The sequence below is a fragment of the Chroicocephalus ridibundus genome, chromosome 4, assembly GCF_963924245.1.
Source record: "Chroicocephalus ridibundus chromosome 4, bChrRid1.1, whole genome shotgun sequence".
Classification (NCBI taxonomy): domain Eukaryota; kingdom Metazoa; phylum Chordata; class Aves; order Charadriiformes; family Laridae; genus Chroicocephalus; species Chroicocephalus ridibundus.
This window is the reverse complement of record NC_086287.1, coordinates 29,310,069-29,336,282: the sequence shown is the minus strand read 5'-3', so window position 1 is coordinate 29,336,282 and position 26,214 is coordinate 29,310,069. Positions and strand designations below refer to the sequence as shown.

General features: G+C 51.9%; 2 protein-coding genes across 2 annotated transcripts; one reads left to right on the top strand and one right to left on the bottom strand.

The window, feature by feature from the left end:
- Nucleotides 1-295: 295 nt before the first annotated feature.
- Nucleotides 296-6,061, bottom strand: PROX2 (prospero homeobox 2). The gene is made up of 5 exons (XM_063331792.1): nt 5,823-6,061; nt 1,920-3,501; nt 1,271-1,378; nt 602-796; nt 296-491 (listed from the first exon to the last, which is right to left on the bottom strand). Exons 1-5 carry the CDS (start codon nt 6,059-6,061, stop codon nt 306-308), a joined length of 2,310 nt encoding a protein of 769 aa, XP_063187862.1. The 3' UTR covers nt 296-305.
- A 2,188-nt stretch (nt 6,062-8,249) lies between these two features.
- DLST (dihydrolipoamide S-succinyltransferase) lies at nt 8,250-25,001 on the top strand. Its single transcript, XM_063332235.1, has 15 exons — nt 8,250-8,391; nt 13,076-13,109; nt 14,451-14,499; nt 15,476-15,531; nt 15,896-15,970; nt 16,355-16,410; nt 17,122-17,233; nt 17,720-17,875; nt 18,165-18,250; nt 18,859-18,956; nt 20,824-20,954; nt 21,535-21,608; nt 22,487-22,570; nt 23,110-23,277; nt 23,785-25,001. Exons 1-15 carry the CDS (start codon nt 8,323-8,325, stop codon nt 23,917-23,919), a joined length of 1,383 nt encoding a protein of 460 aa, XP_063188305.1. The 5' UTR covers nt 8,250-8,322; the 3' UTR covers nt 23,920-25,001.
- The last annotated feature ends 1,213 nt before the right edge of the window (nt 25,002-26,214 follow it).

Genomic DNA, 26,214 nt, shown 5'->3' with positions numbered 1-26,214 from the left:
AAAGAGAAGGAAGGCGGGATCACGGGGAGAGCTGGGGCAGGGCGATTTCCCAGGCTCCAACCTGATGGCTTCATCTCCATCCCTCCCTTCCGTGGGTCTCCAGCAGGACCCCACCGGCTCTGAGCAAGGCAATAAAACACACAGTATAAAATCCCAGCCCCAGAGGCAAGCAATATAGACCTCACCCAAGGATCTGTCTCACAGGACAGAGAGAAAGTAGTCAGAATAATGGATGCTGTACAGAGTGCCCAGGAGGTGCTTAGCACATGGCTGCACACAGGACCTGGGGCTGCTTTCGTGGAGACTCAGCTGCGGAGCAGTTCCTGGGAGCAGCTGGTGGCTTTGAACCCTTCCGGAATGTCACTGTCCAGTTTGGAAATGATTTTGTAAATGGGTTTCTTCCAGGAAGGGTCGGCGTCCTTGCCCGCCCTGACGGCGCTGAAGAACTCCCGCAGCGTCAGGCTGGCCACCTCCAGGAACCGCCCCGGCACCTGCAGCGAGATGGGCATCAGCCCACAGCACCACCGGGTCCCCGGCTCCCCCTCACCCCAGTAAACCCCACCAGCCCCACCGCCCCTGCCCCCTGCCTCCCCCTCCTCACCTCAAAGTCGTTTCCCTTGTTATAGTGCGTGTTGAGGGCACGGAAGAGCTCCGAGTCCCGGGAGACCCGAAGGGCACCGGCATCCACGACACCCTCCAGCAGAGCCTGCCGGGCAAACTTCTCCACCTGGATGTAGTAAAACTCACGGAAGTTGCTGAACCATTTGATGAGCTGGGAGGTGATGCAGCGGCTGAACTGCCAGGGGGGAAAGCCAGAGGATGGGCATTACACCAGCTTGGAGCCTCCTGACCCACGAGCCCCCACAAGCCCAGCCATGCGCTGCTGGCCTGGCCCCAAACCCAGCCCTGCCCCAGGGGTGCTAAAGCACCAGCCAGGACCGTGACGTGGGGGTGTCCACGGTGCCTCTCCTTTCCGAGACTGGGATCCCACCAGCCCTGTGGTGGGGAGGCACGTTCGTGATGTCCTTTAATGCCAATGCCTCCATCGCACAGAGCAAAGACCTGGCAGCCCAGATCTGCCGTGGCACCGAGCAGCCGCTCCAGGGCAGCCCGTGCTGAAGTGTGTGCTGCCCCCCAGCTCCCGCCAGAGAAGCGCTGGGGGGACACACTCGAGAGCGTCCCCTTCCCTGAGGTTCCCCAGCAATGCAGGCTGGGTGCCACGCCGCCTGGGAGCCCTGCCTGGCGCCAGCACCGGGTGCTGCCATTTTACCTGCACGTCGAGGAAGTAGGTTTTCAGCAGAGTGGAGCTGGGGTAGCGGGTGAAGAAAAACATCAGCTTGGCCTTCTTAAGGTGGCCGGGGGTCAGCGCCTCCTGAATCTGCCTCGGGGTCAAGGAAAGCCTGCATGCAGCAGCCCGACCGGCTTGGCGCATCCCTGAGCACTGGCCCCGGCACGCACATGCCTGGTGCCTGCGATAGCCCCTTCCCATGGCCTGGCAGCAGGGTGGAGGGGGTTTGTCCCTGGCTGGGCTTTTCCCTTCAGCATCCCTGAGGAAGCTGACGCTCCCTATGGTGCTTCCCAGGATGGTAGGAACAGGGATATCCATGAAACACCTGTTCCTGGCATAGGATGACAGGACCGCCAGGATAGCCTAAGAGCAGGCTTGGGAGCTCCTGACTTCTACCCTACAGCATCTAACCAACCCTGAGGAGCAGCAGTGCCCCTCCATCGCTCAGGACCCCTTTCCTGCCCACCCCTTTTTAGCCCCCTGTGGAGCAGGTAGGACCCTATCCCAGGGGAGACCAGCAGGGGATGTGCCAAGCTGTGGCTCTGGAAGGCAAAGGGAGCACATCCAAGCCCAGGGACCTCTCTAGCTCCAGCTAAGTCCAGCCACCTCTCCAGCTGCCCCCAAAGGATATATGGATGGAGGCAAAGGGTGCCCCGTCCATCGCAGCCTGCAGCTCCCTGTGGCCATCCCTGCCAGCTGGCAGCAGCGCCAGGCTCTCCACATCGGCAGGGCTCAGGGGCAGGGGATGTTGCTGCTGCGGCTGTCTCACGACTGACGACCGCAGTTTGACGGTTCCCCAGTGCAAGTTGAGGGATTCTGGAGGACCCCTATCTGGAGCAGGGGGGCTCCCGCAAGAGCTGTTGCCCCAGGGGCCATGCTGGCCGTGGCCCAGCAGCTGGCTCAGGAGCTGGCTGTCCTGGACAGGGGTGGCCAAGCCCGGAGGATAACCCATGTTGGGTACGTGACAGGGTTTTCTGCCCCCCTTTGAACTGAAGGAGCCAGCATGAGAGCCCGAGCTCTTCCCTGAAGTTCCTGTCAGGGCTGCAGCCTGGGGTGAGCTCAGCGAGCCCGATGCACTCACGGGAGATGGCTTAGCAAGTGGCTTTCTGCATTTCCCAGCAGCAAAATACTCCCTCCTGGCACCTGGCCCCGGCACCGGGAGGCTGCGGTGCTGCTGCAGAAGGTGGCTGGCTGCCTTTGGCCAGATGGTCTTCAGGACAGAGTCCACCACCCGGGATGTCACCCCGGCCAGCTCATGCTTCAGCGCCTGCGAGAGGACCCTCGCTGCTGAGGGCAAGCCACCTATGTCGCCTCTGTCCTCGTCCTCCTCTGGCCCGTGCACCTCCAGGACACTCCTCCAGAGAGGTGCTTTGCACAGGTCACTGGTGGCAGTGGCACTGTTCTTGTCCGGTCTGTCTCCAGGCTTCCCAGGCAGTGGATGCACTTTCTCAGCACCTTCCTGGCTTTGGGCAGCATCCCCAGAGTCACAGACCTGGGAGAACTTCTCCTGAAGCCACCTGAGCTGCTGCTCTAAAAAGCAGAGCTGCTCCTTCAGCTGCTGGCAGCCCTCAGCATGAGGGCTGCCCACCATGGGGGCCACTCGCCCAGCTGCCCCTGCACCCTGCTGGGGCACCCTTGGCTTCCTCTTGCTCTCCCGGGGCATCTCACCACCTCTCTCCCTCTCATGACCAAAGGCTGCCTCCAGGCTGGTGCCAAATGCCGGTGGGGTTGGTGGGAGACTCATGCCTTGGATGATGCTCTCCACTCTGGCCCGCTTGGCTCGTAGGTGCTGGTCAGAGAGCTGGTCCCGTAGGTGCTGGTCGGAGAGCTGGTCCCTGTCACCAGCACAGGGCACGGAAGCTGGGGCACGGGTTCTGGGGAAAGGCAGGGCTTGCGCTCCTTCTCCAGGAGAGGCACCACACTCGTAGTCCTGAGGCAGGGCCACTGCCTGGGAGGAAGGGAAAAGGATGCAAGGATCCAGGCTCCTGCCAACCATCGGGTGACTGAGGAGCTGTGATATCAGGGATGTGCTGGTGGAAGGCAAGAGAGAGTTGGTCTGGAAACAGGGCTCTGTCTTCAGCCCCTGGCTGTGCCCTGAAGTGGCACGGTCTCTGTTCTGCTCAGAGGCGGTGCTGCCATCCATTGTCCCTTCCTCCTGCCTGGACACCAGAGGGCTGACCCTCAGCTGGTTTGGGATTGTTTCCAGTGATGGACTGGCAGGCTTCACAGGTGTTCAAGGTTTCAGCCTGATAGAGGCGTGGAGCTGGAGAAAGAGCAATGAATGTCAGCAGGCAGGACATCATACAGCAGCTCTGCATGCACATGGCCAGAGATTTTCCTCCCAGATTCTCAGGGCATCCCTATCCCCAGACCGTTCCCTGCTCCTGGCACTGCCAAACCCATGAGCAGGCTGTCAGGAGTCGCAGGACAGCAGCAACACCCTGGACATTGTCACAACTGCCACCTACCCGCCACGCATTCATGGTGCCCAGACTTCATTCCCATGGTTTGAGCCCTGGATGGGCCCGGCAATGTGGACTTCCCACACCACCAGCTGCGCCTGTGCCGGAGGCCTCTGGGGAAACTCCCCTCTGGGCTCCTGGACTCGGGTACAAGGGTGGTGAGCGCCAGACGGAGCCCTCTGCCACGTTCACCTGGGCAAAGGTGGGTTTGGGTGTTCCTGGGTGCTGGCAGGGCACGGGGACGGCAGCTACATCCCTGGCGAAGGCATTTGTGGCAGGTAGCAGTGAGGCCAGGGCACGGCTGCTGCATGCTTCTGCCGGCACCCAGCACCTGCCACCACAGCCCCCAGGGCACGGCGATGGGCAGCAGTGCTGGGGGGCCAGGGAGGCACAAACAGGCTAGTGGGAAGGGGCACAGCGAGGGTGAAAGCGTGACGTGACCTGCTGTGAGCGGGATGCACTGGGACGTTCAGGCTAACGCAGCACAGTGCTCCTAAGCACTTGTTAAAATGCAGAATAAAAGGAACGGGGATGAGGATGGGGATTACCGGGGAAAAGAAAATCCACTGAGCCAGCAGCCCCCGGCTTAAAAATGTTATGCTGACTCCAGGCAGGGATCCACCCCCTCCGCTCGCTCGCTTGCCCAGACAGCTTTGCTAAAGAAGGCGCAAAAGCTCATACCCTGGGCAATTACAGAGTAAATGTCCCTCTGGGATGCTTCTTCCTCATCAACATTAATTAGCCGTAGCTTTAGGTTGCTAAAGTAGGACGGTTTATGTCTTTTCCACCTTCAAAGTGTCTGAGATTCTTTTGCTATAGCCAGAAATGTCTGATCATTTTCAACACCATCTCTTGTCCCCACGACTGTCTGCCCCACGGCGAGTCCCAGGGGCTAATAAGCAGTGTAGAAAATGGGTTTCTACGCACTGGTTTTTAGCAGGTTAGCTTTCATCAAACACCCAGGCAGGTATCTGGCAGAGCTCTACCTTTTGCAGACCTCCAGTCTTGACAAACCAAGTATTTTCTGGGTTGTCCGACACCACTTGTTGCTCTCCCGTGTTGTCTCCCCACCCCTCCCAAACATTAGGATTTCATTTTCCTAACAGTCTATCATGAGGGACATTCAAAGTGTTCAGTTTACCCGTGGCCAGCGCGAGGCCGGGGTGCTGGCAGTTCTCAGCATCACCCCCCACCCTTCTATCAGGAGCTTCCCCACCGCCTGCGGCTGCCTCTTCGCCGGCCAGCGGCTTCCAACAAAGCCACGCAGCAGATGCCATGCCGTCAGACATTTCATCCACCCTTAAGGCTTTCCGCATGCCACAGGCACAAGACAACTCGTCCTGCAGCCTCACTTTTAGATGCATCAATTTGTTACAGAAACGCCTTCTTTTGGCGCTTGGTCACAATTTCTCACCTCCTCCTTGTTCAACAGCAAGGTCACAGGGAGCTTACCCGTCCCCCGTGCTGAGGCTTCCTGGTCTCAGAAAGCCAGGGTGATACACCCCTCATAAGCAGATCGACAGAGCTGGCAAGGAGTCCTCCACTTGCCTGAGGCTTCCAGCACCACCACCTTTCTGCCAGAGATTTGGAGAGTGGGAGCAGAGCCTGCGGTCCCAGGCCATGGCATCCTGCCTTGGGCAGCCTTGGCTCCCCCCGGCAGCCTCCCCAGCGCTGCAGGGCCAGGAGGTCCTGCCCCAAGCAAACTGCTCCTGCTGCTGCAGCCCTTTCCCCACTGAGTTAGCAAACGTACTTCGGTTCCTTGCTACCAGCCTTTACCAGTGCCACCTTCCAAAACACTACAAAGCAGCCGAGGCTCCTCTTACCTGAAGAAAAAGACCGAGGAATGAAACAAAGATGCTCAGAAGAGAAGACAAGCGTGTCCTCTCCAAAATGAGAGCCACCCAACATAGGGTCCCCAGGTGCTCCTCAGTGGGAGAGCCGTGCACAGAGCACCCTGCCGCTCCTCCTGCACTGCAAACATCCCCCCCAAAGCCTTCCCCAGCCTCTGCATCCCTCTGGCTTTACCGAGCGGTCCCCGAGCTGAGCCGCTCGCACCTCTCTGCGCCACTCACCTTGGCTCCAGGGGCGCAGGGAGCGCAGCGTCCCGAGGGCAGGTGGCCGGGGGCCGTGGGATGCCGCAGAGGCAGCGCGGGCGCGTCCTCCCGCTGCGCTCAGGTCCTTTAAAGAGGGAGTGGGGAGGCCGGAGGCAGCCAACCGGCTGGGAACGACTTCTGAATATGCAGATGGACGTCCAGGAGGTCAGGTCCAGTGCCAGAGTCCAGCCACCTTCCCTGACGCTCCCCAGGCTCATAGCCCCTGGGGTCAGGCAGGCAAGGGCTGGTGCCGAGCTGCCCAGGCGGGCAGAGGGCCAGACGGGCAATTCCTCCGTACAATTTGGCTTAGAAACCCCATCCAGGACAGTGAACCGTCGGTGAGATGATGCAAATACACCAGGCTAGAGGCAAGCAGTGCCACAGGCAAGGAAGGAGCCAGCCCAGAGCTCCAGGTTCTGCCCAGCTCCCACGGAAAGTGCCCAGGCATTTCCAACATTCCCTGCCATTGGGATACCGAGGCATTTTGGCTGTCCTGGAAATGGAACAACACAGGAAAAGCAGCAAAACTGAGTCCCTTGCTTATTGTGGGGTGCTTTAGAGGTAGGTCTGCGGCCATCAGAGCACGCCTCAATGCCAGCCCCAGGACAAATCTACCTGCCCCAGGGGCACACGTGGTGGTGAGATGCTTTGTGCAGGAGCTGTGGGGTGGGGGGACAAAGCCTAGCCACATGTCCTACTCCTGGAGATTCATCTGCTTTGCCTCCACACACTTACTGAACATGGTGATGTTTGGTGTATTCATTTGGTAGGCAGGATGCTGTGGTGAAAAGCAGTTGACATCGGGTGGTCTTGTTCAAGGATATTAGACCTCGGAAGATGGAACGCTGAGAAATCCCTGGCAGAGAGCCTTTCTGGCTCAGTTGCCTTTTGCTAAAACAGTCAGCACATCCTCAAAGCCTCAGAGACTATCCCCTGTTGGGTTTTATTCAGCCTCTTTTCTTTGAAAATGATTCCAAGGATGTTTGTTGCAAATTTATATTAGGAAACTATTTTGGAGATTGCAGTTTACCATTCATATATTATTAAGCAATGGCTAAATTAAGGACATGTGCATAACCTGGACTTGGCTCCTTGAGATGCCTGGCTGCCAGACAGCCTTTTATGACTATCTAAGTTAATTCTCCGATTCTATGAATAGGTTCCTTGGGTTTTCTTACACCCGTTGTTCTCCACCTGGAAGAAGGCAGAAACCAGAAGCTATCTGGGGGATTCTAAAATGTTAGATCACATCTGAGCAACAGGGCTTATTTGTGCACTCATTTGCCTGTTTCCCATGGTGAGATGTCCTTGCCCATTTCATAGAATGGTTTAGGTTGGAAAGGACCTTTAAAGGTCATCTAGTCCAACCCCCCTGCAGTGAACAGGGACATCTTCAACTAGATCAGGTTGCTCAGAGCCCCGTACAACCTGACCTTGGATGTTTCCAGGGATGGGGCATCCACCACTTCTCTGGGCAACCGGTGCCAGTGTTTCAACAGCCTCATTGTAAAAAAAAATAATAAATTCCTTATATCTAGTATGAATGCACCCTCTTTTAGTTTAAGACAATTCCTAACCATGCAACACCCCACTGGCTGACGCTTGTAGCGGTACCATCCTGCATGAGCCCAAACCCATGATGTCTCAAGGTGAGCAGGAATCCAGAGTTGGTTCAATGAAGAGCATCATGAAACGGCACCCTTTGGCAATACGTAGGGGCATTTACGTACCAGGAATCATAGGTAATGTAACTCGTACATAACGTAACTCGTAATGTGAAAGCCCCAGTGTGTGCTTGTGCTGGGGACAGTACAGCCTGTGGACAGGCAGGGCCACACAAAGGCACTGACAAAGAGGACACAAGGCACAACCGAACCATCTGCTGTCCCCTGGCCCTGCACAGGGCTGTGGAAGACATGTTAGGTATAGTTCCACAGGAGGCTCTTGAGGTATCACGATCTGCTCCTGCCCCAGACCTGCCCCACAGACCCGTCCCCAGCCTGTCCCTTCCCCACAGTCCCTGCCTTAGGCCTGTCCTCACGCCACGGCACCACCCCCACGCCTGTCCCTGCCCCACAGCCCCTGCCTTAGGCCTGTCCTTGCCCCACAGTCCTGTCCCCAGCCTGTCCCTGCCCCACAGTCCCTGCCTTAGGCCTGTCCCTGCCCCACAGCCCTGTCCCCAGCCTGTCCCTACCCCGCAACCTCTGCCTTAGGCCTGTCCTCAGCCCACAGCTGTATCGCCAACCTGTCCTTGCCCCACAGCCCCTGCCTTAGGCTTGTCCCTGCCCCACAGCCCCGTCCCCAGGCCCGTCCCACTGAGTCCCCCCCCACTCCAGGCCCGCGATGGTGCCGCCCCTCCGGCCCCGCTCCCTCCGTTCCAGAGAGGTTGGTCGGGCCCTGCTCGCTTCCGGCTCGCGCCGGGCCTGCTTCCGGTGTCCGCCCTCCGGCTCCTCCCGCCGCTGCCGCCGCCGCCGCTGCGATGCTGCTGCTGTGGCGGTCCCGCTGCTTGGGCCGGGCGCTGGGCCGCTCGCTGCGCGCCCTCCGGCAGGTACTGCCCGCCGCGGGCACCGGCCGCGGGCAGGGAGGAGGGAGGGCGGCGGTTGGGCGGGCGGGGACGGCGCCGCCAAGGGCACCGGGACGCGTCCGTGTTGTCCGTCCCCCCTCTCTTCCCCCCCCCACCCCCACCCCGGCCCGCCGCCCGCCGCCTCGGGGGGGTGAGGGCGGGGGAGGGGGCGGCGGAGCCTGTGCCGGATCCCGTCGGGAAAGGCGGCGGCTCGCCTGCGGCACCGGGTGGAGCTGGCTGACGGGGAAAGCTTCCGCCGTCCCCGCCTGTCGCTGGGCCGAAGCGTGTTGGCGCGGGGGGAGACACTCTTGTTTGGCAGCCGCGAGTCGCCTCGCATCCCCACACACGCCGGCAGAGACCCTCCCCGGCCGGGTGGGCCCGGTGCGGAAACGGCAAATAAACGCGTCTCTGCTGCTTTTCTTATTTAATTCCCGTGCTCGGTGTTCAGAGCAGGCGTTGAACCCATGCAAACGGCAGCAACCTGCGCCGGCGGTAACCTGGGCTTTGCGGAGTCTAATAGCCAGAGCCAGCTGCTGAAACCAACACTGGGGCGGCTCTTGGCCAGCTGGTTTCTGCGGTTTGCTGACTTCTGGCAACACCTTCCGTTTAAATAGCAAACTTGCAAAGCTTTATGCGCTTCCATGTATATATATATGCCTGCGTTTATATACAGATATATGCATACCTACAGGAGGAGAAAGATCACGTCTCTTCCAGATGACCAGCTGAAGCCTTAGAGCGTGAGATTTGATTTTGGCCATCATGTGAATGTAGGCGAGCGAGCATTGACAGCTAATTGTAATGTTGAATGTTTAACTATGTCATGCTTCCCCACAGAGCTATTGTGTGTTAAATGCTTGTCTCTGGGCACTACAAACACATTTGTGTTTATAAATAAGTATGTATATATATAAAACCGCACTATAAACAATTTATAACTAACTGTATAATTACAATTTGTTATACATATATGTAGATACAAATGTATTATAGTACAGTTTAAAATAAGCTTATTTAAGTGGCATTTTAACAGTATTTAAGCTTTGTCAGCTCTCGGTGGTGCTGTGTAATTATACGGAACAGGAGGGAAAGACAGATGGAGTATTCAAACCTTTTACAAAACTACTGCAAATCGTAAAGTTACAGGAGGTTATAGCTGAGTGGTAGGAAAGGGGAATAATTTTAGTTAGACGTGCTAGAAAAGTTGAGAAGTCAAGATAGTGGTAGTAGTTTGATTTCCATTTGAGTAAGGATATGGGAAGTAAGTTTTGACAAAGGGGTAATACAGTCTTTTTGGAGAGACAGGAAGAAACACCAGAACTTGGCAAACATCTGATGGAAGAAGTGAGGACAATAGACATGAACAAAATTCATAATGGAAGAACAGTGGAGTCATCAAGAAACAATGAGGGTAGGGAAGGGTTGGCTTGATTTTGATGATCTCGTGAAAGAGAGAAAGGTCCTGGATTCATATATCGAGTAGAAATCATGAATGTGCATCAATAGCCTGCATTCGAGCATGTAAGACTCCGGGGCGGGGGGATGACAGCTGTTGAAGGATGACCTGAAAAAGTCCAGAGAAAAGCTAGTCTGAAAAAGGATGGTTTGATCAGGAGCTGCGTTCAGCGCTTTGCGAATCAAGTCTTTCTATTTATCTGTGGAAGAGTTTGTAGGGCACTTTTTCTTCCCTGTTTGATCCTCCCCGCCTGCTGGAGGAGTTCTCAGCCTGTCTTCTTAGTAACAGTATCCTGTATCACAGCATTGTTATCTTCCTCTCATCTTAGCATCTGCCCTGCCATGCTATATATAATTGCGCTAACATCCATGAAAGACGTGCAGTGAGTCTTTTGTGTGTAGCAGTGGTTTACGCTCATCCTCGTTAAAGCAGCAGTTTCTTTGCTTTGAAGAAGCCGGGGCTGGAGAACCGATTGCTGCTTTGCCTGTCGCCAGAGCTGCCCAGCGCTCAGCTTCTGTTTTGCCTCTGTTGAAATTAACTGTACCCTCCTGTTCAATTAGTGGGAACAGGGACCAGTTCAGGTAATGACACTGTTGGAGAAGGAATCTGTAGGTGTACAGGCTGTCGCTTCAGCTGATGTAGTCCATAATTTATTTCAGTGTGTAGTGACCCTACTGGAAGGTGAGGGCTCCTTGAAAGCTGTGGCCTGGGACACTGTGTGCCGGGGTCACTTTGACATAATAACATTTACAAAAACAATTCCAAGAAGTCATGTGAAACATGGGGGAAAAATTAATCACTTGGTACGTGAGTCACAAGCTAATTAGTCCAAGACTTATTTCTCCAAGTGAAGGCTGTCTTCTTAGAGTGACCCAAAGTACTCATGCCAGCTAGCAAAACATAAATGTTTCCATTTTCACTGAAGAAGTGCCAAGATCAGGCAGAGGGCAGATTTAGCCAGGTGATACCAGGAACAGGTGTGATCGCAGTGATTCCTTCAGGGAAAAACAGAACAGGAAACAGCCCAGTTCAGGCGTCTCCCGGGGCTGCACATGCATCTCTGACATACTGTAGTGAAGAGATGGGCACACAGCGGTTCTGCAGAACACAAGACAGGGGAATCTCAGTATCTTTTCTTAGTGGTTTCCTCTCCTCGTTAAAGCTCTTTCCCTCATTTCTTAAACGTAAGAGTCAGAAGGGTAGAGCGATACCAATTTTTTCCTTAATTTTACAGCAGCTGTGGAACACAGACTTGGCACCTCTTGTGGAAGAGGGCTGCAGATGTGTTTTCTCACAACGATTTATTTTAGGACAGGCCTTCTGAACTTTTTTTTTAACCTTACAATAAACTGGTTCTGAGCAAATAAAATTGGCTGTTTCTGCTTCAGTCTCAGGCTGTTGCTCTTTCTTAACAAGTTGTTGTCTGGGATGCTAGGAACACCTTTAACCACTGTTTTTTTATAAAGCACCCAGGAAAACGTTAATGGGCAGAGGAGAACTCAGGTCACTTGCTATTTTATTTGTGATAGACTTCATATTATCTGGGACACTAGGGAAAGCGGGAAGACTCTGATCAATATGGGAACTAACATATATGCTGAGGATTGTGGTGCTTTAGATGCTTGACCAAGCTGAGTTAAGTTGAAGTTTGTCTTGCTGATCCCAACTTAGGGCTGGCTCTACACAAACCTGATCTGAGTTAGCAGGGGGCCAGTGCTGCACCAAGATTAAGCGTTGTAGCATTCACGATGACTTTGCAAAGTCCGCTCAGTGCTTCCTGCTTTCCATTCCCCAGCCAGACATGGGGCAGGGGCTCCAGCGGGTCCTGCCGGAACCTGGTTCTGCAGGCTTGTCGATCCAGGATTGTTGGTCCGTGCAGCAGAGCGGCGAGCAGGGTACCTGCATGGCACTGTGCTGGAGCTCCTGAGCTCTGCCAGACCCAGACTGGTTTAGCAGCAAGTCAGCCTGGCTGCCTGCATCCTCGGCACAGCTAATCATAACCCTGTTGAACTGCCCATCAATCATTGGGTTGACCATGTGTTAATATCCAAGAAGCCACATCCATCAGTAAATTTGGATAGTTAAACTGCCAACGGGTCAATTCCAGGCCTGTTAATAGTTTTGATGATGTTAAGTGCCCATAGAAAGTATTTTCGCATGCTATAGCACTCAGTCCTGTAGACAGTGTGACAAGCTTAAGTATCTCTTTGGTCCTTGATCTCTATGTTGTCGTAACACACACAGCTCCACAAATTATTTTGATACTTAAGATCAGTTATATCCCATCCTCCTTGCTCTGGTGAAGCTGAAATCAGGTTTTATACTCAAACTTCCCTTCAAACACCTAAGATGTGAATGAAGTCTAATTTTTACCTTAGCTGCTAGAGAAGGGTGCTTTGAGCTGTTGAGTGGCTGTTGTTCCAGGCAGGTCAGCTGCATTCGAATCACAGTTACTGTGATATTTTGCTATGGGTTTTAGGTTTTAAAAAAACTGTCTAAACTATCTAAAAAAAAAAAAGCTTTTAGAACCTTAGGTTCTCCAGCTCTGCAGGTTCAGTGCTAGAGAAATGTATAATAGCAATAGGGGAAGTAACTGGAGTAGCTTGAAATGTCTTTTACTTTTGAGGAATGTTATGCTGAGCTAGGAATGCAGTCAATGGTTACATGGGTATGAAGTGAAACGTCACCAGAAGGTGGAATTCATGGCTCACTGAAAGCAGTAGAAATTTTGCCTTCTCAAGTTCAAAGGCTCCATAGCCTTAAAACAAATGAACAAAAAACCCCTTAGGTGCTGCATTCATGACTGTAGGAGTAAACATCATGGGATGTTTTTTCATCGTATCCAGTAGCTACCCTTGACCTTCTCATTCATAGCAAACTTTTGTGAATGAGTCTTTAGAAATCTGTTCCTTCTTAAAGAGGAAAGTGTGCATGAGAAGGTCAAAACAGCTGAAGCCACAACTGACAACAAAGTGCGTCGGGTTTACCATCACTCCACAGGACAGCATCCTGGAAGGAGACAAAGCAAAGAGAAGGGTGTAGATGCTTTCACCATCTCCCGCTCTTGCACACTATGGGAAAATAGTATGCCTGCAGTCTGGAGCATGGGAATGGTGGGTTCTTGCTCTGATCCAGGTCTCGTGGGAAAACCAAAGTCCTTCTAGGGTGGTTTCATCTTTTTGCAATACTGATAGTTCATCTTCTCTCTGACAGGGGAACTGTACTCTGGCAAGATGCTCTCTGTCTGGTGAGTGTTACGCTTTTATTTCATTTCAAACTGCCTAGACAGGACAGAGCTGATGATGGAAATTTGTAATGGCTTTGACTGGGGCTTGTTTCTGTCAATCATGTAATGAAGAAACAGTTGGTGGAATGAGTTGTGTTTCCATGTGAGTGCCCCCCTTGCCTGATGTACGTGCTGCCCGATCCATTCAGTTCTGGTGAAGGTTTCACAGCAGCAGCACAGTGTATTTCAGGCATTGCAGTGCTTAAAACACATGCTGTTGCAGAGCCTAGTTCTCTAATAAACTCCTTTGAAAATGATGGGTGAATGTTAGTGACATGTCAAATCTAGTATGCCTGTGAACTCTTCAGTGCTTAAACTGGATTTTCCCAGAGCTCTGTTTTTTCTAGCTGTAGTGTGCTTATTTAGCATTATATCACTCACTTCTGATTCCACTTTGAGAAACCAGTTAAATCTGCTTACCTTTTCTGGTTTCTGGAGTTCCAATATCAGCTCTTTAGTATGGGATGGTGTCAAAATTGTATCACTCTCTTAAAAAATTAAGTGGGGAAATGGTTCTTCCTTCTGGCATTGCGTAATTGAGATCATTATGGTCTTCAATTGCTATGCTGACTCTCTTTAAGATTAGTCTGGAAAACTGCCCAGTGCCCTGAAAGAGGCAAAGGACAGGAGTTCAGTTCGTAATAAAATTGCAGTGTCAGGGTATGTGAGCAGTGTGGGAAGGGAACAGTGGGGTATGTGAAACCGAGGAGCTATGCAAGTACCTCCCTGCTGTGTGTTCTGGAAAAGAAGTGTTCTTGGGACAGGGGGTGGACAGAGAAGAGGGTTGATGGTGGCTTGCTACTCTGCCCTACACCCTGTTTTCATTCTTTTTTTCCTCCTTACCTGTCCACACAACTGTGAGGCTTCCTGAGGGTGCCTCACAGGGGACTGATGCCTTGCTCCTATTAGGAACCCCTCTGTATTGGTGAGGATAACTCAGCAGCAACTGAGGTTTTAGCAGTTCTGTAAGTGTCCCTTGTAGCTGTTCCCTGGTTTTGTTCTGACTGGTGTAGTTGCTGCTTTGTTTGCCCTTTTCAAAGTTATCCTTATTAGCTTTAAAGTCAAGATATAACTGTTTTTCCCGTCTCTAAATCTAGATGAAGACAAGACCGCTGTTCTTGGCAAGCTCTGGGCAGGTTTGATAGCACTGAAGTGCCTCTATATGGCTGTGTTCCCCACTTAGTCCCAAGCTTCTTTCAGGGTGGACAGTGGTGTCCTCTGCACTCTTTTACCTGACAGGGACACTTGAGGGCTGGACAGCTGGGTAACGTTCCTGTGGGGTAACACCATTCTCATTCACAGGTGTGGCTGGGAGCCAGGGACTGGCTTACACCAACAGCAGGAAGCTTGTGTAAGTATCCCCAGGAAAGCTGTGATGTGGAGAGACTGGGGCTGCTCTAGCCCTGGTAAGATTTGGGGGCTGGGAGGCAGAATATGGTTGGCTGTCATGCTTAAAGAAAATAAGCTTTGTCTGAAGACAGATACTGAGGCAGGGAAGGGACAGGAATGAGGAGACTAGTGATAAATGCATCTCTACCCTTTGATTATCTGACTGAAAGTCCTGTTTGCTCTATGGTGGCCTCCTGGTAGGATTTCTGTCAGGAGAAGTGGGGTGGTTCAGGGAGCTGTTGTTCATATGGCAAGGTTTGCATTGCTGAGGTGGTAAAAATGTATTTGGGGAAATAACTTTAAGAGTGCATCCATAAAAGCCTGAAATGGTGGTCGGTTTGCACCAAGTAGCTTTTGTTAGAGGAAATGCTAAAGCATGTTCGCTTCAGGTTTCCAAAGGTGGTGTCAGTAGGTATAAAAAACATCCTTTGGAATGCTCGGAATTGCCAGCTCCCTGTGAAGGGACGTGGTGGAGCGAGAGTCTCTTGGATGTGTTGCCGTAGGCAATTTGTGGTGCTTTCTCTTTTTTTGAAGCAATCTAGCAAATTCGGTAGAGATGACAGTCCTGATCTGGAGGTAAAAAAATGTTTACTGCACTAGTCTTGGGCATAGGGTGGGCTGGCTAAGTCAACCTTTTATCAGCATTTAAACCACAGGGGTTCTGTTGGGTTGTCTCCCTACATTAAAATTTCATAAATTTCAGTTCTCACTGAGTTTCTGAGAGCACTAGTAAGTGCTAGTAAGCTGTAACGTTTCCTTTCTTAGTGGGATTGTTGCAGCTTGAACAGTAAGTAGGAGTCCCTTGGAAAAAAACACATCAGAACAGCTGAGCAGCCTTTCAGATCAGTTAAGCAAATGTAAATTCTGTATTTGAGCTTGGTGCCAGCAGCCTGCAGAGGAACATATTTCTGTGTTCAAATCTTTCTCTCTTTCTGCAGAGTAAATAGCTCCAGTGTCTTCACTGTCCGTTACTTCAGAACCACTGCAGTATGTAGTAAGTAAAAAGTCTGGAGTCAGTGGGATGGCTCTTGTGCTACCTACTGCTGTCCTGACAACAGCTGAAGCTACCTCTTCCATCCTTGGTCTAGGCCCGCTGCTGTCTCCACCTCAGTGAATGGCTGAGGGTTTATGTCCCACGGCCCTAAAGACTTTGTCTGGCATGCCTGTCACAATGTGACTTTCAGTCAGATGGGAATTTCTCTTTTGTTTAAACGTTGATCAGTGTTGAAGCAAGGAGAAGGCCAACATTTGATGTCTGTTGACCTACACCCTCTACTAGACTCCTGATGACAAGAATGAAGCAATGCTGTAAGTTTTGAGCTCTGCATGTATTCCAAGTCTGTGTGTCTCTCTCGCAGGGGATGACGTGGTTACGGTGAACACACCAGCCTTTGCAGAGTCAGTCACAGAAGGAGATGTCAGGTGGGAGAAAGGTAAGCAGTTGCCTGAAATTCTCAGCACTGTTGCTGCTGCACTGGACAGCTCGGGGATGGCTTGTAGTTCACTGGTTGACAGCCTGCTCTGTGCCTTTCAGTCTGTGACAAATGAAGTGGTTAATTGCAGTTCTCCTAAGGGGTAAGGATTGCAGTTGCTGTGTCGGCACCTTTCTGTCATGGGTGATGTTGGGGAAAGGGTGATATCTAAACTGGAATCAGACTCTGTGCAGTAGATTGATCACTTGAGCTAGACTTTTCTTTAGAAGTTGTGGAAAACTGGGATGAGAAAATTCTGGGTTAATGGGGGAGACTGCTGTGGGTTAAGAGGGAAGGCTGGAGCACACCTCCCTCCTCACGGTGGTCTTCATATCTGTCATTCAGCTGTTGGAGATACAGTGGCGGAAGATGAAGTGGTGTGTGAGATTGAAACAGACAAGGTAGGAGTTTTCTAGACCAAAACTTTTTCTAGTTCTGTAGCGAGTGCTCCGTATGGCTCCTCTCCTGCTAAGAGCTCCGAGAGCCTGCAGGCCCTGCCTCTGTCTCCTTCTCCCTTCATGGAGAAAAGCTTTTCTCATCTAGTGTGAAAGCTGGCTGTGCCTGAAGTGAGAATTCTCTGATAACTCTTCTTTCCTCATATACTTGATTAAGCATCAGTGGTGCTGATATTTGTTGGAACTTCAGTTCCCCTCCTCCTTCCAATTTCAGTGCTCTAAGCTTTGAAACCTGTTTGTGTTTAAACAGAGGAAAAATTTTGCAGAGCCACAGGATGTGTTCAGATTGTTTTAAATTTAGCCTTTAAGTTTACTGATTCTTTAAAGGACTCTTACGCTTTGAAGTTCTTGCTGAATCTCCATGCCAAGTTCTGCTTCTGGTGTTACTGTCAGGAAGATGCTGGCAGCAGGTCAATTCTTGATTGTATCCTGGAGCAGGAAGATCAGGTTATATGTTACACTGCCAGCATCTCCTAAAACTTCTAAGTATTGGCACAAAATCCTGGTGGAGGGTGTGAAAACTGGTGCAAATGGTGCGAGACAGAGCCACTGTCTGTGCCAAATTACAATGTGTGTCTGTGCTTATTGGCATTTTCTCTTGGACATTTGTTCTCCGTGCAGCGTTTGGGGGAATTTCACTGATTTTCCTCTTTGCAGACATCAGTGCAAGTTCCAGCCCCAGCAGCTGGTGTGATTGAAGCCCTTCTGGTACCCGATGGTGGCAAAGTGGAAGGGGGTACACCTCTGTTCAAACTCAGGAAAACCGGAGGTAAGTCAGAAAATGTATAACTTGCACAGGCTTTCCTGTTTCCACCAGTCTTTTTCTGAAGATGGAAGCAAGGCATTTAGAGGGATCCTGAGAGAGGTGAAATGGTTCCTTCATCTGCCCCTATTCTGTTGTCCATTAGAAAAGCATAATTTTAGTCCTTCTGAGGGGGGAACATTCCTTTTGCTCCTTCTGCAGAAGACTGCAGCTCTAAGCTAAAATTAGTTGAGAATTCTCCTGATATAACTCCCTTCTCTGCCCTTTTGTCTTTAGCACCCAGTCTCCTGCACAGTGAGGAGATCTAGGGTATCAATGAATAAAACACTTTCACCATGGGATCCTCTAGTGCTGGCTTCTATCAGTTCAGTAGTGCTGAGAACATAAAGGCACTCTGCCAGAGGGTTAACTTTTATCAGGTTGGTTGGACCTGGAGATCCTTGGCAGTGAAAGCTGTGGTTGCCCTTACTGTGGTTCTTCCTTGTCTTTCAGCTGCTCCTGCCAAGGCCAAGCCAGCAGCAGCCCCTCCTCCTCCTGCAGCCCCTGAACCTGTTGCTGCTGCTCCCCCTCCCCCTGCTGCAGCACCAGTTCCCACTACAATGCCACCAGTGCCACCTGTGTCAACTCAGCCCATCGACAGCAAACCAGGTGAGGCAACAGCCATTTTCTCCTATTTTCAAGCCTCTCTTCCTTGGGGAGAGTGTGTAAGGTTAAAGACAGCAAACTGTCTGGCATTTATGGTGAAGGCCTCCCCACATTATTGCCCTGCATGCTACAGACTGGAGAGCTCAGCTATGCCTGCTACCTGTGCAGCCCAGTTCAAGGCTGCTTCTGTACTGTGTTGCTTGAGCAAGGTGCTCAAACAGGCTTTCTGCCTTAGGGAGTTGCAATCAAGCCCTGGCTTCCATTTTTGACTGATGTGTTCTTTACCCTCCAGTGTCTGCGGTGAAGCCGGCTGCAGCCCCAGCGGCAGCCCCTCCTGGGGAAGCAGTGCCCAGCAAAGGTGCCAGATCAGAGCATAGGGTAAGCTGCGGGAATAGGGGCCTTGCCAGCACTTCTCTTGCTGGGTACTAACTTGTTCTGGCATAAGCCTTGAGCTTTCTGGATGTGTACATATCTACCTGTTCACACCCAGCTTGATGGGGCTGTGACAGATGGGGAAATGCTCTACATGAGGGCACCGCTTAGGGGTGGGGTGGAAGAAGAGCCAGGTCCAATCCAACACAGGTCTTTTCTAGGCAGAAGTCTTGTCTTGAACTCACCTAACTGATCACAGAAGGCTCAGTGTGATCTGCTTGGTCTATCCACAACCCCTCAGCACAGGACGGAGGCTGCTTCACCTGCCATGTGCGTTCTTAAGAGAACATGGTTGAGCAGCCTCCTTTCTCAGCAGTCTTGCTCTTCTCACATTAACCTCATGCTGGAAACTGTGTTAAGCTCGGGAGCTCCATAGTAAAAACAACTCCTCAGCCTGTTGTGCTCCGCAGGGAGAGCAGGAGTGAAAACCTTGGCCCTAGGCATCCATTACCAGTCAACCAGATGGCAAGAAAAAGGGCCTTTTGAGTTTCTTCTGCATTTCGCCACTTGTATGAACTTGAGGAAGCTTCTGCTTACATCTTTTTAATTTTCAGGTGAAAATGAATAGGATGCGTCAGCGTATTGCTCAGCGGCTGAAGGAGGCTCAGAATACTTGTGCCATGCTGACCACTTTCAATGAGATCGATATGAGGTGAGGAGCGGACCACCCTTTCCCTTTACAAGTAGAAATAGATGCAGGCAGTCGTCTTTAAATAGCAGCCAAGACCTTGCTCATTCTTTTTGGAAAGATTGGCAACACGTCTTTTCGGACGTCTTTTTTACGTGTGTACCACTGTCTGCACAGCTTCATCAGGGCCATGTTGGTGCTGCGGTGTGAGAAGGGTTTCATAGCTTCCTAATGGCCTGACATTCCTCGGGAATCATCTGCTGCTTGTAAAAGGGGCAACCTGGTTCCCTGTTCCTCATCTCTGTGGCTCTTGGTTGAGAACTGGTAGATGGTTGAGCAGAAGAGCAGGAGTGACTGGTGTCTCTTGTATAGTGCTTATTAGGAGACACCAAAGTAGAGCATCTGATTTCTGACACCCCACCAGATTACTGCTGTTGGAGGTGGGCATATTTAGCTCCCCATGAGGTGGTTCCCCAGGGCTCATCAGCCTTTCAGGTGAGCAGTACATAGGTCTGAGGCTCTTGCTGTCAGATAGTGCAGCTTTCCAGAGACAGACTAGCATCCTTCCCCATCCCCTGCCGGCGGGTGGGGGTCTCCTGACTCAAGTGCTTGCACGGTCTGGGCACACTAATGGCTTTGGAGGGTGGGCAGCTTATGTTACAGTGCATTAAGGGGAAATTGTGCCCAAATCAAATTGCCTTGTGAAATCCTATTCTGCTCCTTAAGACAAAACATGTAAATATTTGGGTCTCAGAACAATAAGGTTGGCAAAATAGTCTTGATTGGAGGGGAAGTGCTGCAGCTTTATCTGCTCTCAGAGGCTCGTTGAGGTGTCGATTTACACTGGCCTCGGGCTCTCATTGCATCTGGTAATCTGGTTTGGATTGATTGCTGTGAGGTTGACTCGAGAGGGCCTATGCTGGGGCCTCCTGCTTCCCGCGGGGGGTCAGTGTCTGAAAGGAGGAAGCCATAATGAGCCAGTTTCGTAGCAAACCTCGTCCTCATTGTTGCAGTCCTTGTGCCTTGGGAGGCACTAATGTCTTTGGACGGTAATCCTAGCCCTAAACAAGGTTAGGCGCAGGAAAACAAACACTCTAAACCATGGAGACCCCTGCCCCTTGCTGGCACTGTCGCTTCAAAGACTCAAGGTCTCTGAAGCGGGGAGGGATGGACCATGCAATTTGACAGCATCTGGTGTTAGCCTGGAATAGGCAGAGCTTGTAGCCACAGCTTGGTTGACTTTTTGTAAATGGCCTCGGTTCTGACAGGGAAACATGATTAGTCTGGGTGAGCACTGTGGGTGGGCTGGCACCCACTACCATAGCACCTGGGAAGATTTTTTTCATATTTGCTCAAGTCCCAAAGCCAAAGAGTTGGGTAAGGAGGCATCGTCATGCTGGCTAGTGCTGGACTTGCACAATGGTTGAAGTCTTTTGCCCCAGTCACCACATGCATCTTTTCTGCTCTTGGCATTTCCTCGTTTTCCACCCTTCCCGGTATGGCCCAGCCACACCTGGAGTTGCTGTCTGCTGCGCCACGCTGGTATTGGCAGTGGTGTCTCCAGAGAATCGGTAGCAACATCAGGCCTAAGCAGGAAATACGCCGTGCCACATCTTGCTTTTGTGCTTGGCAGTGTGGACCAAGCAGAAACACTGTCCTGTTGAGTTTGTGGCCCAGGACCTGTTCCCGTTAGATCCTTTGGCAGCGTCCTTAAGAGCACCCTCAGCCCATTTCACCTGTCACATCTGAAGGATTTTTCATCAGACTGGGGGTTTGCCAGTTGGTGGTGCAGGTTTGCAGTCCTTGGGGCTGGCACTGAAATCTATTATGGAGTGAGGGAACGGTGTTTTCTTGGACTCCGTGCTGACCAGCGTTATCATGTGTTTTGCAGCAACATCCGAGAGATGAGAGCTGTACACAAGGATCCCTTCCTGAAAAAGCACAACCTGAAGCTAGGTTTCATGTCAGCTTTTGTGAAAGCTGCAGCTTTTGCTCTTCAGGACCAGCCCGTTGTGAATGCAGGTGAGCAGTGACCCTTGCTGGTGAGTTGCACATCTCACCAGTGGATGTGGCAGTGGGTGAAAGCAGGTGGCCAAGTCCACGGCAGGGCTAATAGCTTGGGCAAGCGAGTCAAATATGCAGAAAAAGTGGGGAGAGTCCTACATGCCGCAGCTGATTTTGCTAATGCCACTTATGTAGGTAGAGCACAGCTTACCAAAGGGGCTCTATTAGGAAGGGGTGGCCAGGAGTGGGGCTGGGGCCATGCCTACGCAGCCTGCAGAGGGAAGAGCCTGCTGGTTGGTCTCGAGGTAGCTGCTGTAGGTGCGATGAAGTTCCTGTGGGGTGTGAGAGGTGCTTGCTCAAACCGAGAGGAGAATAACCAAGGAGATGTCTGAGGGGGACTGACCTATCAGGACTGTGTTTCCTTTCTGTCTGTCCTGATGCTTCTCCCACGGGTGCAGTGAGGGCTCATTGTTCTCTGGAGTTATGTTTAAGCTAGAGACAAGCAAATTGTTATGATTTTGTGTCTGCTTCTGGCCTCTTGAGCCCTTGATCTTGGGTACTGCATGTGTAACACAGGTTTTTTTTCCCCTCATTCTAGTGATTGATGACACGACCAAAGAGATTGTGTACAGGGACTATGTGGACATCAGTGTCGCTGTAGCAACTCCCCGGGTAGGTATCTTGGATGCTTTGTCTGTGGTTCCTGCAGCCTCAGGTCTGGGATGGTCGTATATTTCAAGCCGACTCAGCTTTGACTCCCCCTGCAGCAGAAACTTACTGATGAGACTGATCTTCTGAATGAGACATTCAGTACATTGTGGACTGCTGAGATGGGTTTTGGGAGAAGATGGAGGACCAAGAATATTCTACCACTGTATGAGGAGATGTAGTAACAAGGTCAATGTAGATCTCAGTGGATAATGAGTAAGGCCAAGTTAAGAAAACCTTTTTTTTCATGGACCCATGAGGATATGGCATAGACAGTATGTCTTGTCCTTTGCATGTCCTGTCCTTTGGCTAACCCTGCTGTGCTGTCCCACCATTTCTGTAAATCACATTGCTGAGTCAAAGAGATGTTCCTGTCCAGGGGAGAGTATAGGATGAAGATAAAGATGTTGAATTAGTTGGTCTTGTTGTGAGGCAGAGGTTTGGCCAGGACTGAAGTTCTATCACTGCTCGCAAAGTCTAGGGGAGGTCCAGCACAAAGGGACTCCGCTCTTGTCACCTAGAAAGAGGTGGCAGCTGAACTCTGCCCAGTGCCTCACCTGCTTTTATGGACACAGAGCTGGATCCAGACAAGCTTGGTTGATTTTATGAGATGGGCTCACAAAGGCAAAGATGTCGTCTCATTTATGGTGTCAGCCCTTGGTGCGTGTTGTGCGAGGTTTTCCGGACGGCTGCCAGGGCATGAGACAGCTCTGCCAACCACCTGCTGTGGGCTGAGGAGGAGGCAGGAGCTCTGCTGGGCTGAGGCCAGGCTCCTGCCCAATAACGGTTGTTTGTGTGTCACTGCGGTGAATTTGCTGATCATGCACTTTGCTTCTCCCTAGGGTCTTGTGGTCCCTGTCGTTAGGAATGTAGAAAACATGAACTTTGCTGACATAGAGCGTGCTATCTATGAGTTGGGAGAGAAGGTAAGGAAAGTTGGAGGTTTTTCTGAAAAAGGCTGGGAGGAATGGGAAGAACCGGGGGTGCTGGATAGGCATGAATTGATTCAGTCCCTCTGTGTCGTCATCTCTGACCTCTGACACACTGAGTTGTGCTGTGAGGAGTGATCCAGTTACAGCTGTAGCTCTGCCTGTGCCTTACAGGACAGATCTATCTACTTGTCCTTCCAGAACACCGTAAACTATGCATTAGTGACATGGTGTGTCTTCACCTTTGTCTTTAGAGGCCAAGGCTGAACTGACCTGGGGTAGAAGTCCCTGTGTCTGTCGCCTGCAAAAGACAGAGTTGAAAGCAAAGGCAAGAGAATCCTTCCCCAAAGCCAGTAAATGTTCAGATGTAATGACAGGAGCATTTTCAAGTAATTCGTGATGGTTTTTAGCTGAACAGATTAATAAGTGAAGCTCTTGCCATCAGCATTTGTTCCTGGAGAGGGTGAACGTCCAAACCCTTGTCCTTTGCCTTCTGTGGTCTGTGTGGCTTTCTAAGACCTTACTTATTCTTCTAGGCAAGGAAAAATGAACTGGCGATCGAAGACATGGATGGCGGCACTTTCACAATCAGCAACGGAGGGGTTTTTGGGTCACTCTTTGGGACACCTATCATTAACCCACCCCAGTCTGCCATCTTAGGCATGCATGCCATCTTCGACAGGCCTGTGGCTGTGGGAGGCAAGGTAGGTGGAGCTGCACAGGAGGTTTGTGTGAACAGAGAGGAGGGCTCGGTGAGATGAGGACCACAGCCCATATGCTTTTTCTAGGGGGTTGGTGTCAACTTCTAAAAGGCTTTACTGTGAAGGAGGAGCAGAGACTAATAGGTGTAGGGCAGCTTTGCTGGCGCTGGTAGTTGCCTGAGGTGTGCAGGGGGCCTTGTCCTATCTGTGTGGGGGAGAACTGGATAATCTGCTTAGGTGTGGGGAGGAGGGGGAGGCTGTGGCCTTTCCGATAGAGAACAGCTCCAGAAAGGGACCTAGTCTTGTGTGCTGTGGACCCAGCCTGGGTGGTGGTCAGTGCCTGGGTGTGTGAGTGTGGGTGGGTAATCCTGCCAGGCAGGGCACATCCAGGAGAGCCTGAGCCCTGGATTCAGGATAGGAAAAAGCCAGGTCTTCCCTGAATTCACAGGAGGGTATCATGCAGGCAGCAGGGATGAACCGACTAATGCCTGTCTTATTCTTCCCCTTCAGATCGAGGTGCGGCCCATGATGTACGTGGCGCTGACGTACGATCACCGGCTGATTGACGGCAGAGAGGCGGTGACTTTCCTGCGCAAGATCAAGGCAGCGGTGGAGGATCCCCGCGTGCTGCTGCTCGACCTGTAGAGCAGCTACACCCCCACACAACTCACCCAGGGCAGGGCCGCAGCACCAGCAGGGACGATGCAGGGCATTCAGGAACTGGCAGAGGTCATTCCAGTCTCCCTCCCTCCGCTGTGATCAGAGCTGTCCTGGAGGGAATCGTGGGGATAGCTCCTACCTCCTTTCCTGTTCTGTTTAACGAAGGTTCAGTTTCTCACGAGGATTGCTATGCAGTGGGCCAAACACTGAATAGCGCTGCCTTTCTAGAGCCATCTATATGGCATCCTCTCCCTCCCAGCACCAAACTCTCACCTCTAGCTTGTCCTATACCAGTGGAAAGTGCTTGCTGCTGCTGTGCTAGGGTACCTTTCCCTGCCACTCCAAGGTGGGTTCAGCTTTATTTCCTAGCACTGAGGTTCCTGTGAGGGAGAGGAGAGGAAAGGCTACTGTTCTGTCCATGTTTTGCTTGAAAATATTTCATTCTCGTCTGCCTTGCAAGGGCAGTCTGGGGACCCCCAGGCCACCTGCAGCAGAGGTTTTGATCAGAGCAGGGCTTGAGGTAGGTGTCACGCCTCCGGCAGTACCTTAGTTACACTCCCTCCACAGACAGGAACACAGCGGTGGCAGCTTCCCTGCTTTCCCTTGGAGATCGTTTGTCTTTTTTCCAGCCTGGTCACTGTGGTGTGAATGTTCATGTCTGGGTGGGCAGAGCCCGTGACCTCTGTGGAGGTAGCACTGTTCCTGGGGGAACAACCATTTCACTATTACATGCCCGACACGGGGGTAACAACCATCCCCCAGCAGCTGTCCTTGAATCACGGCTCACTGACGGTGGATCCGACTGCTGGCTTCCTGCGTGCGAGGGCTTGGCCTGCTACCAGCAAAGAGACAGCTGGGGAGGGCCAGGTCTTTCAGTGTAATGTATATCCCAGCCCAAGGCTGCTGGTTTTGGGGGGAGGGGGGCAGTCCTTAATCTGATAGCGCACACATGTATGGGGGAGTGAGGGGGTTGCTAGTGCCTGCAGAGTCTATTACCCTCTACACAGAAGTTGTAACTAAAATATTTAACACAGCGGATTTTAAATGAAATAAAACTGGGCAACGACTGCGAGGTGGGGTGTGTTTGAGGGGGGTGAGCAGTCCTGGGCGAGGACTCAGGCGGCAGCAGCAGCGTTCCTGGTGTAGCGTGAGAAGCCTGTTATCTGATGGTGAGAGAAAAGAAGGAATGGGAGCTGGGCCTGTCCCTGGGGGTACTAACTTGTGGCTTCTCTGGTTGTGAATTCTGCTGTCCTCAAACCCTCTTTGTCACAGAATTGGCTTTTCCCAGCAAAGATGAGGTTTTCAGGGCTGGAAATCATCTTTTCTTTTTTGTGGTCTAGCAACAGAACTGTTACAGACAGCAAGGAAATCCCAGTATTTGCTAAATGGCACGATGGCCAAGAGGGAGCACTTGGGACAGGCTCTTAAAAGTACAGGTGTGGAGCCGGTTTGGTTTTTTTCCTGATAAAACGGGAGTGTTGTAAATGGTGAAAACGGGGAGAAAAAGGCCGTTGGGGGCTGCGGAGGGAGCGGGGGGCGGGAGCAGAGGGCGGGAGAGCGGAAGCTGTCCGTGGTGCTGAGCGCGCCTCCCCGGGGAGCTCTCCCGCTTGGAACAACACGAACTGGTTCCTGGATCATGGCAGGGTTTTTCCAGCTCTGACATCAACTTCAGAGAACGGCTTGCCCTTCCCGACTGCGGGTGAAGGCGGCAGCCCCTTTTGACAGCAAGCGATTGCGCTCACAGCTGGCTCGCATGTCGACAAGAGGGAGAGCAGTTCCTAGTACTGGTTTCCCACGGCTTCCTGGCAGCTATGGACAAAGCTGCGCGTGGAGTCAGCTTTCCTCTGAGTGTCCCTGGTTGAGGTGGAAGGTTAGGAGGAGAGAGAGGAAAAAAAACCCTTGCCCATGCTGTAAAGGGCAGAGCGTCTAGCTACTCTTGCACAAATAAATTGAACAAAAGAGAAGGTTCTGATTAAAAAATGCTGCTAGCACCCAGTCCCCCGTGCTGGTTTAGGATACAGAGGGCTCACCTTGATTTTGTACGTGAGCCTGGGGAAGGGTAGTGCCTGTATTCTGTCTGGAGCTGCAATAAATGAGGCCTTTGAACTACCCAGGGAGTGAATGTACAATCAAGCTCTTTAAATGATGCAGCCTAGCAAACTGCTTTAGTTAATCTGCTCTCTTGGGGCTTGCTGTAGGAGGGTCATGCAGGTGCTCTGCTTGAAGCTTCCTTTTTGACCCTCCTGTATGATGCCTAGGACACTTTATGGTAAGAAGTCA